The 14,227-nt window shown below is 61.6% G+C and overlaps 1 protein-coding gene across 1 annotated transcript in view; it reads right to left on the bottom strand.

The window, feature by feature from the left end:
* The window catches only part of SRRM3 (serine/arginine repetitive matrix 3), a 30,528-nt gene extending 19,204 nt beyond the window's left edge, over window positions 1-11,324 (bottom strand). Inside the window, exons 1-2 of the mRNA XM_049802374.1 lie at window positions 11,140-11,324; window positions 2,684-2,939 (exon numbers count right to left, since the gene is read on the bottom strand). Of these exons, the coding sequence (XP_049658331.1) occupies window positions 2,684-2,907 (224 nt within the window). The 5' untranslated portion in view covers window positions 2,908-2,939; window positions 11,140-11,324. The remainder of the gene's footprint in view (window positions 1-2,683; window positions 2,940-11,139) is intronic.
* Window positions 11,325-14,227: the final 2,903 nt, after the last annotated feature.

Genomic DNA, 14,227 nt, shown 5'->3' with positions numbered 1-14,227 from the left:
GAGAACAGCCGCGGCAAACCACTGCGCTCCAGCCATCCCCAAGGTGTCCCCAGGGAGGGACGGGTGACAGCCCTGAGCGGGCGGTCCTGTGCCGCATCCCGCGGCTGCACAAGGGCATCCGAGCATCTCCCTCGACCAAACCCATCCAAACGGAGGGATGCGGTGGACGGACCCGCAGTGCTCTCAGCATCGTCCCTGGGGACAGGGCAAAGGGACCACCACCATGTCACCACCACACTGCCACCCTGGAAGGGAAGGGGTTAGACTCTGCGTGCGTCCCTGCCATCACCCACACCATCTACAGAGGCTGCTCGTGGCCCCATCCTCGCTGTCACGTTCCATCAGCATCGCCACTAATCAGCCGAGAAAACTGTGTGTCACATCGTGGCCGAGCCCTGCGGTCCCCGAGGATGGCACCTCGCAGAGCCCGTGCTGGGGACGGCGATGCCCCTTGCAAGTGCCGTGGGTGCCCCAGATGCCCTTGGGTGCGCTGGGTGCAGAGGGCCGTGTGGCAGCACCCACCCCCACTGTGGTGCCCACGAAGGGGACCGGCGAGGAGAGGGGAATTAATATTAACGAGCTCATTTGCACTGAAAGGCTCTCATTAACTCCCCAGCCAGCCAGGACTCCCGCGCAGGAGGAGGGCTGCTAACCAGGCACCGAGGCAGCCTGGCTTCTTCCCCTCACCTTGCACCCCGCCTGGGCACGGGGGACCCAAAAATAGGGCAACACCCCCAAATGCTGCTTGCACTGTACCCTGGATGGTGGTGCAGCTAGCTGGGCAGGGTGCGGCCATCCTGCAAGGATAGAGCTGCCGGCCCCGGCCATCCCGTGGACATCAGCCGGCTAGCGGCAGCTGGAAGATGTCTGCCTGAGAAAATGAGCATTTGCTGCAGCATATTACAAATGCGGCCGATGCTCTCGGAGAGGGGACACGAGGCCAAACTGGAGGTGACAGATGGGCCACCACGGCTGGGCTGTTAGCAAATCTGGGGGGGGGCAAAGCCGAGGCGAGGAACCCCCCCACCCACACCCAGCAATCCTCTGATGGCGGCAGGAGCACCCCACCAGCCCCTTCCCTCCTGCAACCTCTGGCGCTGCTTATAACCCCATCGGAGGGATTTGGGGGTTGCATTTAACACATAGAATGGGTTTGGGAAAGAAAGAAAAATTGCTGACACTTCTTTTCTGGACAAGAAATCCAGCCTGCAGGCAGGGAATAAAGCGGGCAGCCCGGAGGGAGCAGCAGCCTTATACAGCACAGGCAGGAGGAGCCATGCATGTTTAAGGAAACAAGGGAGTGCTTAAATCCCCACAAAACCTCCTCTGCTGTCGCACCCGTTCATCCCAGGGGCTTTGCCCTTGCCAGTAATTCCCCCGAGGCCGTAGCCAGGATGCAGCCCCCAGCCCAGGCAGAAACCTCAGGGTTGCAAAGCGCTTCCCATGTAACCCCCCCAGAAAGCTCCTGTGCAAAGGGGAAGAGCAGGCGGCGGATTAACCAGGTTGGCCAAGATTATTACTGTAATTATATTATCATTTTGGTGTATCACCATCATCATCGTTATTAATAGCCTTAATAATAGCAAAGGCAATTATAGCAATAACAACAATACCGATTGCAATATTGCTATTACCCATCGCAGTAATGATACTACTAGTAGTAAGATCCCTAGTAGGGCGCGGGAACCCGACAGGAGGCTCTGGGCTCCCCAAGGCGCCAGGTCAGCCTTATTTATTTCCATAACGACAAATTAGGCACAATCATTATTCCAGTCTGTGTGAGACAATTTAATTCTAGGTCACGCTTGCGCTCTTAATGAAAGCCTTGGCGAAGCCTTCCCTCAATCCATTTTCCTTCTCCCCAGCTGATACCAGTTCCCATCTACCCACGTGTGCTGAAGAATTTGCTCCATCCATCAGGTTTTAGTGAGCTGTCAGGGGGATCGGGCTGTTCAGCTGGTGCCGGAGCTACGGGACAGCCGGCAGCATGGCCATGGGTCCGGTGAGGATGGGGCTCTCCTCGCTGGCCCCCCAGCCCCTCCTGCCCACCCAGGCAGGGATGCTCTCCAACCCTCAGGTTTTCCCCCGGCCCTTTTCTTCCCCAGGGGAGAGCAAAGGCTGGGGAGCAGCTCGCAGTGCCCAGCCAGGAGCACGGCAGGACGAGGGGGATCCTCTCACCCCAAAACGGGGGGCAGAGAAGGAAGGCAGAACAAACTGAAGCACCAAAACAGCCTCGCCTGGGACTAAACCCCAGCTCTCCTTCATCTCCCCGACATGAGAGACAGAGACAGACCACCTCCCACCCCAGGCGTGCAGGGCACGGGCTGGGTGGCACTGATGGTTTGCACGACCACGAGCGACTCGCTCCTCCTTCCTGCCTTGGCTTTCCTGGCACGACAAGCTAAGAACCCAGATTTCCAAGTGGAGGGGCCAAAGTGAGCCTCCAACATGTGTGTGGATGCACTCCTAGGTCTGCATTTCTGGGAGCTTCACTTAGCTTCACAAACCAACTCACTAGTCCACCCCAAAGCTGTCTGATTCACCCAAAAGCGGATTTACTTCCAACTGGAGACATTTGCCAAATTAAGGTACTTTTTAGAGAGGAAAAAGGGGGAGAACAAGGTGCAAATGGGTCAAGCATTGGAGTCCATCTCCAGCCCAGCCCCGATCCTCCACCACTCACCCCTGCTCCTCCATCATCTCCTGCAGCTCCATGCACTTCAGCTCCACCCGCCGCTTGCGCTCGTGGTCCAGGATTTCCCGGTGAGCCTTCTTCACCAGGCTGGGCTCCACCAGACGCACCTCCTCCTCGCCCTTGTGCCATGACCCCGAGGCACCGGGCTGCGAGAAGCCGTTGGAGGCTTCCTGGGGCGAAGGCACGTCGGCCCCGTTGTTGTAGAGAGCCATGCTGGCGTGGGCGGCCTCGCCGCCAGCAGCACCTGGGAGGGAGAGAAAGAGTTGGAGGTCAGTCCCTGCCCCGGTTGCCTTCTCAGCCCGTGATGGCGAGGGGACCCTGCCAGGACCTGAAGGCAAAATTTGTCTCAAAAGATGTGCAGGCACAGCAGGTTGATGGGAATGGTGACTGAGGGATCTGGGTCTTCTTCCTGCTCCCTGCCTCAGCTTCCCCATCTGCAAAGCAAGGCTGGGGCTATTCCCATCACCACGCCATGAGGGCTGGCTCTTAGGAAAGAGAGGACAATGCTCTGTGCCAGCCTTGTACTGGGGAAAGCCTGGCAAAGTGTGGGTCTGTGGGACTGAGCGCCCTATGGTAGCAGTGGGACAGGCAGGCAGGGGTCCCTCTGAGTCCCACGGACCCTGCTGTCAGCCGGCGCAGGTTTGGAGCAGGGACGGGCATCCGTCCTCACAGCCCTCTGGGGACACCCCTGGGCACTGTCCCCATCCAGCAAGGGTCTGGACCCAAAGACCTCAAATATCCCCTTGCATCCCCCAGCTGCACTGGCCGGTGAGGATGCAGCAGTGGGACATCTCGATGGCTGGCCCAGCCGGCAAATGCCTGCCGATGCCCTCTGGCAATGGCCTGGCACCCTCTGGCAATGGCCTGGCACCCTCTGGCAATGGCCTGGTGCCGGCTGCAAGGGGACATGAGGGTCCCCACCGGCTGCTGCCCGCCTGCCTTCTCCCTGCTCTTGCACCTTCACGTGTCCCTGCCTCCTTCCTCCGCCACCGCAGTCAACGTGTCCTCACTTGGCTCCAAAAATAACCCCTCGGAAGAGGACAACTGTTCCCGAGCGGCACTGCTGCGCTGAGGCTCCGGCTGATGCTTCCCGAGCCCGGGGGAGAAGATGCCCCCAAATCTCCTGGATCAACCAGACAGACACAACCCCGTCTCAGCGACCTCAGGCCATCGGCGCACGGCTGAGCACCCATTCCTCGGTCTCTCCATCCTGCGATGCCCCAGCTCCTCCGCGCAAAGCACCAGCCCTCTCCTCAGCATGGGATGCTCCCACTGGAGATCCGCTGCCTTAATTACCAGCGGCAGCCAGGCTGCAGAGACATTGCCTGAGCTTTACTGGGGACTCCCACAAACGCTTCTCCTGCAAAGTCCTACACAAAGAGAAATGATTGGGGGTGAAGGCAAAGCACCCTCCCTCGCTCTCCAAGCCGGCTTTGGGCTCAGAGACGCAGCTTTTGTCAGCAGCCACTTCTCTGGGATGTTTCCATCCCAGGACCCTGCCAGAGAGCTTTTCCAAGGATGGATATTGCCTGCACATTGTTGCCTACATGGGAAGCAGCCAACCCTTGCCCAGGGTGTCTGACACGTGCTGCCCGAGGAGGACAGGGCTAAATGCTGGCCCAGGGAAGGCTGACCATGGGCATGAAGGCAAGGACAGACGGACCACAGACTGATCTGCGCCTTTTCAAGCCCAGGGAGGGCTCGCCGCTCCCGCTGTGCTGTTCCAGCGGGATGCCAGGTGGTTTGGAGCTTCTCATGGCTGTGCCAGGTGGGACAGAGCCAGGGTAGGAATGCAGATCGCCCATGAGAGGCTTCGAGGATGTTGCTCTGCTGTTTGAGGAGAGAAAAAGCCTCAGATGCCCTCCCCGGGGTGCCAGAGGTCCCAGCCCGGCGGGAAGGCATCTCCCACCCTGCGGCATCCCCAAGGGACATCCCCGGCTTTCCCGCTGCCACTGGCTGCCCCACGCGCTCATTTATCTCCTGACGAGCCTGCCCGGGGAGGACGGCAGCTGACTGCTTAATTACAAGGCTTTATTTTTTTCCTTTTTTTTCCCCATTATTACTGTGCAGAGAGGAGCCAGCAGCCTTTATTTCCATGGAGGTACAGAGAAGCGGGCAGGGGGAGATGCTGCCGGTGGAGCAGGAGCCAGCCAGGGCTCTGCAACCCTGGATGCTTGGCCCTGTTAGAGCAACCAGAGGATCCCCCAGTCCCCCCTTGCCTGCAGCAGGCAGATCAGCACCCACATTTTGAGCCCCGTGACACCCTGCAGTAAGGAGCTGCCCAGGGGGGCCCTCTGACCCAAGCCCCCTCCATGTCCCAGGGTGGCCCCAGGCCAGAGATGGGAGAGATGCTGCAGAAAAACCTGGCTTGAGGGCTCCCCTTCCTCTTTCTCCCATCAGGGCATGAAGCCAAAAACCAGGAAGGAAATTTGGGAATGGGGGAAGCTCCCCACTGGGAAACCTTCACCCACGGAGAGGCTCGGGGAAGGAGAGCAGGAAGCAGAGGATGCTTTCCACAGCAGCTTCTGCTTGCTTTTCCCCAGCGGGAATTAATTTTATCCTGAGCCCAGCAGTGGGTAAATTCATTGCTGCGAAACCTTGAGAGCTGGGATATACAGCTGGGCAGGTAGACAGAGAAGCATGTGAGATAAACCAGCAGCTGGATGCGTACCCGTGGGTAAGGGCTGCGTGGTGGGGGAGGCATGCAGATCCCGCTGGGAAATGTTCCCTGCCTCCGTAAAAAGGATGTGGTTCGAGATATTCCCCTTGCACCCGAGGTCAGGCAGGTGGAACTGGCCCGGGGATGGACACTGCACTGCGTCCCGGTATCGCCTCAGCAGTGAGCAATATCCACTGTGAGAACTGATACCAGCCAACCTGCCTCAGCCACAGCACAGGCAAGAAAACAAAGGAAGAGAAAAACCACCTGCAGACCCTTTCCCGCTATCAGTAGCAAATCTGGGCCACAGGCGAAAGCCCTGGGTGGGAAATGGAGCCAGTCCTACATCTCTGGGGACACTGGGGACAAGGCACCGGGGCAGAAGTAGCCCATGTCCCCCAGGCTGGGTCTGAGCCCTCCCTGTCCCCAAAGGAGACCCCCAGCGATGCCCTGCAAAGGGGCAGCCCTGCCTCTGCAAGGGACAGCTTGGGGACACACGATGGCCGTCACCACCACAACCTTCATCCATCGGCCACTACGCGGGGACCACCTGGCTCTGCCGGTTCGCACCAGCACCAAACCTGTCAGCAAAGGCAGCACGGCCCTGAACGAACAACAGCGGCTTCCTGCCTGGCTCAGTGCTACCCCCCCCCCCCCACCCCCGATAATAAAGACGATGGCTAAATATTTCATTATCTGCAGTAATTACCCACAAATCGTCAAGCACTGGCAGCCCGCTGCCCGGCCACCTCGCCGAGAGGGAGAGGAGGTGTCTTGGGGCGAGTGCTGCGCCGTGTCCCTGCGGGCTCCTAAAGGCTGCAAGATGCGGCTGGGAACAGGCGCCGGCATCCGTCCCCACCACCCAAATCCCCTTAGTGCCACCCAGGAGGGCTCAAAGCCCCCAGCACCATGGGCTGGAGCTGCTGGGAAAACTCCCACGCAAATCCCTCTCTTCCCGTTTTGCCAAGCCGTTCAGCCACGTGTTTTGGGATCCCAATCTTCCCTGCTGGCGCTCCACATGCCACCCTGGGGCTTGGGGACGTCGAAACAGCTTTTCAGCTCGAAGGCACATTCTGCCACCTGGATTGGAGCTTTTGGAAATGTTCAGAGCTGCCTCATCCTCATCCCCGTCCTCCATCCTCCATTCTCATCCTCCATCTCCATCCTCATCCCTATTTTCCACGCTCCTCCTCATCCCCATCCTCCATCTCCACCCTCCATCCCCATGCCTTACCCCAAGCACAGGGACAAGCCCGGCACGCCAGGTCTCTTCGTTCCTTCCCAGCCATGCTGAATCGTACCCAGGGTGCGGAGGACCCGGGCGCCAGTATTGCCAGCCTGGTGGAGGCTGGGACAGACAGGACAGACACACCGCACTGTGCCCCTGACACACAGCCAGGACAGTCTCCACCAGCTCGGGGTGCAAGGACCAGCCTCGCCATCCTGCTGGGCTCTGCAGCTGCTGGTTTCCAGCCAAACTTTGAACTGAGCTCCCTCCCTGCGGGCTGGGATCCCCCAGAACCTGGTGGGGTGGCCCTGGCACGCAGCCGTCCCCATGTCCCAGCCCCGGGGCTGTCCAGCCTGGGCTTTGAAGGGAAACTCAGGGCTTCGGGAGCTCCAGCCCAAAGGGAAAGAAGAAAACAAGGAAAACGAGCAAAACAAGCGTTATTTCACCAAACTGCTTTTGCCCTTCTATTTTCCAGGCCAGAAACAACCCCCTCCCCAGCTGACTCTGCTCAAATCCCCCCACGGGTGCCGCTGGGCTCCCCGGCCATGCCCACGGCACCCTGGCCATGGGGCTGTGCTGGAGGCAGCTGCCCGTCACTCCTGCCCGCTGCCGCCGCAGGGCCCTGCCGCGCCGTAATGCGGCTGAAACCGCTTTCCCGGCGGGAGCGGGGATGGCAGCGGGGGGCTGGCGGTGCCTGGATGCTCTCCCAGCATCTCCCCCTCGGCAGGGAAAGGCAGCGGTGTTGCCTGGGCATCCTCCCCCCCTTGCCTCGGCACTAATTAAAGCCGCCTCCGGCCGGTACTCAATTAATTCTCACCACATCCAGCTGCACCAGCCAGGGCGACGGCGAGCACCCGTGTGCCGGGGATGCGGGCACGGGATGCGGGCGGTGAGCCCAGGATAGCGGCTCCCTGGACCACTCATGTGCCGAGCGTGCCAGAGCTCAGTCCCAACAAGCAGGGGACAACCCAGCCAAGGCGAGGACCCTCCAGCCCCACCGGCCAGGGTGAGAGGAGTGACCCCCGTGGTTCTCCTGCCCGCCAGGGTCTCATCAGGGCACACCACCACCTACCAAAATCATAAGCCCGTCCCCGAAGCATTTACAGCCCTGTCCCAGGCTGCTCCCTGCCTGTGCCATGGGGACAGCTGGGAGAAAGGCTTTTTTTTTGCAACACAAAAAATGCCAGAAAATCACAGCAAGGCAACCGGCCTCCTCTAAACACCTGGCCAGAATTACATGGAGAAAAAGTCCAGGCTTGCTGCCGTTAATTGGGCCGACCTTCTCCGGAGCTGCCTTTCTCCAGCCCCCGAGTGCCAAAAACCATGAGTCAGACCTCCAAGAAGGAGAAAAAAAAGGCAAAATTGGCTTTAAAAGTGTAGCTGCCCTCTAACAGTTAGCACTGCCTCCCAGCCCCGAGCCGGCAGGGATCCTGCCCGTGGGAAGGGGCAGCAAGAGGGGGTGGCTTACACCCATCCCAGCCCCTCCATCCTTATTTCCCCAAGTGCAGATCATCCTTTCCTCTAGCTGGCCAACCAAAATCTGACGCTTCGCAGATTTTAAAGCAATTAATAAAGAATATACGGATGCTGGCTGGGGGAGGTCATGAGCTGGGTGAGGGCTCACTGCTGCTTGTGCATACCTACGTCTGTGCACTTATATATATATATTTTAAATAGATGAGGAGGCTGGTGGAGAAGCTAAACAGTTGCTAAGCAACCAGGCTCCTTCCTGGCTTGGGGATGTAGGGACGGGGGAGCCAGGGGTGGGGACCGGTCCCCCCCATCGGACGGGCACCGCGCAGGGGTGTGGGTAGCAGAGATCTATCGGCTCCCCTGGGAGACGCTCTGGAGAAAAGGGCCTGATGGAGGGTGAGGAGCCAGGCTTTGCTCCTGTCCCCAAAACACTGCAGCTGAAGCCCCCCCAACCTGAACCCCTTTGGTTGCTGGGGGATGCCAAGCGAACCCCTTCCCAGCTCCGGCTGGAGGAGAGCTGATGGGAAGGGGGTCACACCATGATGGGGACCAGCCCCAGGAGACCCCGGGACCCCCACAGTGATCCTATTCCTGATCCAGGGATGGGGAAAAGGAGGAGAAACACGTACAAGTGATGGCAGCAAACCCCCGCTGTGCTGAGCTGAGAGGCAGCAGGTCCAGGCGACGGGTACCCTTACAGGACTCCCAGCCCCGTGTCCCCCCCAAGCCACGCTCTCCTCAACCCCTTGGGGCCACCACAGCCACCAGCAGCTGCTCGTTGGTGGCCAAGGGGCTCACACGCAGCCCCAAAAGGCAGGGCTCGGGTACCCCCTGCCCTGCCAGACCTTCCCCAACCAGGAGTTGCTTAAATAATGGGTGAGGATGGAGAGGGGGAACAGCCATTCCCCCAGGTTTTGCATCCTTACGGCCATTTGTTTTGCTGGGCGCAGAGTCAGGAGGAGGCACAGGCAGTCCCGCGGCCCATCACCACTTCTGAGGAGGGGGGAATAATAATAATAAACGCAATTATTGAGCACACGGAGGAGCAGAGGGGGATGACTGTCACAATGGGGTCACCTTCCCCAATGGGGACACAGTCCCAGCGAATGACCCCCCAGGGCTGAACGCTGTAGGTGGGGGGGGGGGGGGGGCATGGCCAGCTCAGGGGGAGCGTCCAGCCGGGGATCCCCCCTCCCCGTGGCTGGCTGGGCGGTTGTGTAACGGGAGGAGCTATTCCGGGGTTTGAGCACATTATATAAGCCATGGGCCACCTGGCCGGGGAAAACGGGAGCTGGGAGACAGGGAGGAGGAGGAAGCGCTTTTGGGATAGGGGACCCCCACAGCCAGCAGACCCCCAGAAGCCAGGTCTAAACCCATGGGGTGACCTGCACCCCGCAGGCACCCCCTGCCCAGAGATGTGGGGTGGGCACCCTCTGCTCCTCCCCTCCAGCAGCCCTGGTGACCCGCTGCCGTGTGTCCACCCGCAGATGGATCCAGCCCCTGGGGCAGAAGACCCTTTGCCTGGGGGAAAAGCACCATTTCCTTGGCATCAGGGACAAAACCAAGCAAGACCCTTGCGCCCCTCTGCCTCCCTGGCAAAGCCCCCCGCTCACCATCCCCAACTGCAACCAAGGACAGAAGGGTCCCCTAAAACCTGCCCAACTTCTGGCTCCAAAAGCCCCCACCTCTCCCTGCACATGTTGCCAGGATGAGTCCCTGGAGCAGGGAAAGGCAGGCGGGATGCAGGGGGTGGCATCGCATGAGGTCATGCTGGCAGAGGGGGATGGAGCAAGGATGTTGTGTATTTGGACACAAGCACCATGCGCTCCTGTCCCCAAAATCCCCCCCGCTGGGGGTGTCCCCATGCTCCTGACAGAGACGAACCCATATGCCAGGGCAGGGAGACCAGCTGGGGCATGAGCACCTGCACCCTATGAAACGGTCTTCAGTGTTTGCCATCAACCCGAGACACCCCCAAACTCTGGCAGCCCCCAAGTGACCCCCCCCTGCAGCAGCAGGAGCGCAGGCAAGCCAAGAAACATCCACAGTCTGAAATCTCTGCTCTGGAGGGGATGAATGAACCCACATCCCCTGAAAGCTGCCTGCTCCCCACCAGCCATGGCCCGAGCCCTCACCACCAGACCCCAACATGGCACAGCCCGGCCGTCCCTGGGGACAAACCTCCCAAACCTGGGAATGAGAAGCACAAAACGCTCCCGAAAGACAATCCAGCAAGCCGCCGATCAGGCTCCCCCGGCTGCCAAGCCTTGCCCCTCTCCTTCCCCCGCGCAACACCCGCAGGGTTTGAAATCTCACCAGCCAAACCCGGAGCTGCAGAGCCCCCCTCCTCGGCACGGCTTGGGGGTCGGTGCAGCAGAGAGAGGGGCTTGGGGGCCTTTAGCTCAGCCTCGTCTCCCACCCGCACCCCACAAGGTGCCAGCCTCTGCTGGGGGCTCATTGCCGTCCCGTCCTTCCCAGCCCCAGGGTGGGAGCCAAAAAGGGGTGGCTCGCTGCCCCATCCCGGCCTGTCTCCCCACAGCACTGGGGAGAGGGACGTGGGGTGCCCCTCAGCCAGCCCCCCTGCACCGGCGAGCACCCAACACATCCACATCCACATCCCCGGCGGGACCCTCTGCACCCCAAAAACCATCTCACCTCCAGGCTCCTCGCCCCATCCGCACCCCCAGGAGCATCAAACCCAGGGGATGCCCCCGCCGCCCAGCACCCCGGCCCCAGCCGCCCCCAGCACCCCCAGGAGCACCGCACCCCTCGCTCAGCCCTGCCGTCCGCATCCCTTGGGGGACCCCAATTCCCTGCCCCCAGAGGAGCAGCGTAACCCCCCCCCCCCCCGTCCCCATCCCTTCGGGGTCCTCAGCGCCCCTTTCCCCCGGGGATCATCCCAGCCCCCCCCATCCCTCGGGGATCCCCAGCCCTCTGCACCTCTCAGCCCCCCCCCCCCACCCCGAGTCCAGTGGGGTCCCACTGCCCCCCCAACTCCCCCCCACACCCTCTCCCCCCCCTCTCGGGCCTCCCCCGCCCCCCCTCCCGCCAGCCAGGCCCGGGCCCGGCCGCGCCGCGCCTCACCTCGCCCCGCCGCCCCGCCGGGCCCGACCCGGCCCGGAGCCGCCGCCACCGGGCGCTGCCTGCGCCGTCCCGTTGGACCCGGCCCCGCTCGGCCCCGTTCGGCTCGGTTCGGTCCCGCTCGGCCCGGCCCGGCCCGGCCCCTCCCGGCGCGGCTCCCGGCTCGGCGAGCGCGGCCCCTCCTGAAGTGCTGGACAGCTCCGCGACACAGAGCCGCCCGCCGCGCCAGCGCGCCGCCGGTAGCTCACAGCGCCGCCTGCCGGGCGGAGGGCGCGCCGGCACCCGCGGGGCCACCCGCACCGCCCCCCCCCCCACTCCCCCCCTATCCCCCCCGGGCACCCACGGGAGCCCCCTACACCCCCATCTTGTCGTAGAGCCCTCCGATCCCCCTGCCGCAGCACCTCGTGACTGTCCCCAGTGCTCCCCCCCCGCCTTCCTCCCCACGTCTCACCACCCACCTGCACCCCCAAGCCCCCCCCCCCCCCCCCAGCCCACCCCCACGCCCTCTCCGGTCCCCCACCCTGTATCCCATCCCATCCTGTATCCCACCCTGTACCCTATTCCATCCCATATCCCACCCTGTATTCATCCCATCCCATCCCATCCTGTATCCCACCCTGTATCCCATCCCATCCTGTATCCCACCCTGTATCCGATTCCATCCCATATCCCACCCTGTATTCATCCCATCCCATCCCATCCTGTATCCCACCCTGTATCCGATTCCATCCCATATCCCACCCTGTATTCATCCCATCCCATCCCATCCTGTACCCCACCCCGTACCCCATCCCATCCTGTATCCCACCCTGTATCCTATTCCATCCCATATCCCACCCTGTATTCATCCCATCCCATCCTGTACCCCACCCTGTATCCCATCCCATCCTGTATCCCACCCTGTACCCTATTCCATCCCGTATCCCACCCTGTATTCATCCCATCCCATCCCATCCTGTATCCCACTCTGTGTCCCATCCCAACACATAGCCCATCCCATCCCATATCCCATTCCATATCCCACCCCACACCTTAATCTCCTCACCATGATGCCCCATCTTGCCCCCAGTGCCAGCCCAGCCCTGCCCATCGCCTCCCCATTCCCGGCTGATTTACCAGTGCGGCCTGGGACCACCTGGGGAACCCCCATCCCGGTGGGTTCAGGGGGATTCAAGCTGGCTGGGGGGGCTGGGGTGATGCAGGACATGCCAGGTCCCCGCTGGGGACATTGCCCAGCGCTGCGGCACAGGGGATGAGTCGGTGTTAACGAGTCCGTAATTAATTCTCATTTCCTTCAGCGATGCTGAGCACTCGCCCTCCTTGCAGGCCAGGAAGCGGTGAAACTGGGGAGTGGGAAAGCTCCCAGTACAACCAGTGTGACTCGCTCTGGTCCCAGTTAGCCTGGTGATGAGCGGCAGCGTGGCAGGATCCGGCCTGAGGAGGAGACCTCAACTGGGATGCAAGGAGGGAGCGGGGTGGCTGCGAAAAGAGAAGATGCATTGAAAAATCCCCAAAATGGCCAAAAAAAGAGAGCGAGCCCCTGCGGCAGCGCTGAACCGGCCTTGTGATGTTTGGGGCCACCCTCAGCCCCCCAAAATGTCCCTGTACTATGTGGTCCTGGGGGGTGTTAGGGTACGCAAACCTCCCCAAAACCCCACACCATGCTCATGGCAAGGGATGGGGTACCCAAACCACCCCAAAGCCACCCTCTGTGGTCGTGGTGAGGGTATAGCTGCCCAAACCACCCTGAAACCACCCCGAAACCGCCCCGGCTGCTCTGCCAGGGCCCCAGCCAGGGACACCATATGTCCCCCCAGTGCCCTCTTCCTGCCCCATGCCTCGGTTTCCCCTGGGGCTACGTCTCCTTCCTTAATTTGGCTGCTCAGTTCCAAGCAGAGAGCTAACAAAGGGACCCGGGTGTCGCTCCACGGTGGGTTTGGCCTCAGAGGGGAGATTTGGGGAAGGAGCTGCGGCGGGGATGGGGAGCCAGAGCTGGGATTTAAAGGGGGACTTCTGGGGTCAGCCCAGGCTGGAGAGACCTGTGTGGGTGGGGATGTCCCTACAGCAGGTGGCATTTGAGTGATGCTCTGCTTCCCCGAGATGCTCTGGGGAGGACCAGATCAGGGACCAAACCACTGCCAGCAGTACTGCTCACCAGCGCCAGCCCAAAATCACTCACCGTGGCTAGAGCTGCCATCCCTCACCTTCCTCCCCATCCCCGTGCACAAGGGACGGGGGTATCCCATGGGTCGAGGTGGCAGCAGGCCATGGGGATGGGTCTAGCTGGGGGGGGGAGATGGTGCCCAGCTGCAGACAGAGTGGAAGGAACGAGCATCCTCTTCCCACAAGGATTAAACACACGTTTGGGGTTGTTTCCTACTGGCTGCTCTGCAAAACCTGCATCCCACATTCATTATCCATCACCCTCTCCTACAGTTAAACTCAGTGGCGTGACAAGGCCAGACAAAAACGCCTCAGCTGCTGCATGAGGAGGGGCTGGGCCAGACCCCCCCCCTCACCCACAAGAGGGGTGGGATTGGGGTACAGCTCACCCCAGATGCCCAGAGCCCCTGCACCTCCCGAGCATCACCACCCCTGAACCAAGCAGCCTGCCTGGAGAGGAGTGAGGGGATGGAAGCCACGGGTGGATCAAAGCCACGGGTGGGAGCCCGGCCAAGGGCGGGGGGGTTCTGCAGTCTCGGGAGAGCAGGGACACCCACCAGCAGCCGGTGTGCCCTGGGGACACGGAGACTTCCCAGAGAGCTGCTCCATGCCAGTGCCAGCCATGCACTGCCTGCAGCCACCCACGGGGCGCGAGATGTGCGTGCCCTCCCGTGGCAGGGCTGCCTGAGCGTGCACACGCTCACGTGCATGCACACGCGCTCACATGCATGTACACACGCTCACATGCATGCACACGCGCTCACATGCATGCACACACGCTCGCATGCATGCACACACGCAAGCAGACATCACAAACTGCTCCCCCCCAGCTCCAGGGCAGCCTGTGTCTGCCTAAAACAGTCCCAGGAGCTGGGAGAGGGTCGTCTGGGGTGGGAGAGGGGCTGAGCACAGGCTGCAGGCTCTCCAG

Source organism: Accipiter gentilis, chromosome 6 (assembly GCF_929443795.1).
Source record: "Accipiter gentilis chromosome 6, bAccGen1.1, whole genome shotgun sequence".
NCBI classification, from domain to species: Eukaryota; Metazoa; Chordata; class Aves; order Accipitriformes; family Accipitridae; genus Astur; species Astur gentilis.
Note: the sequence above shows the minus strand (reverse complement) of the source record. Positions and strands in the feature narration are given on the sequence as shown.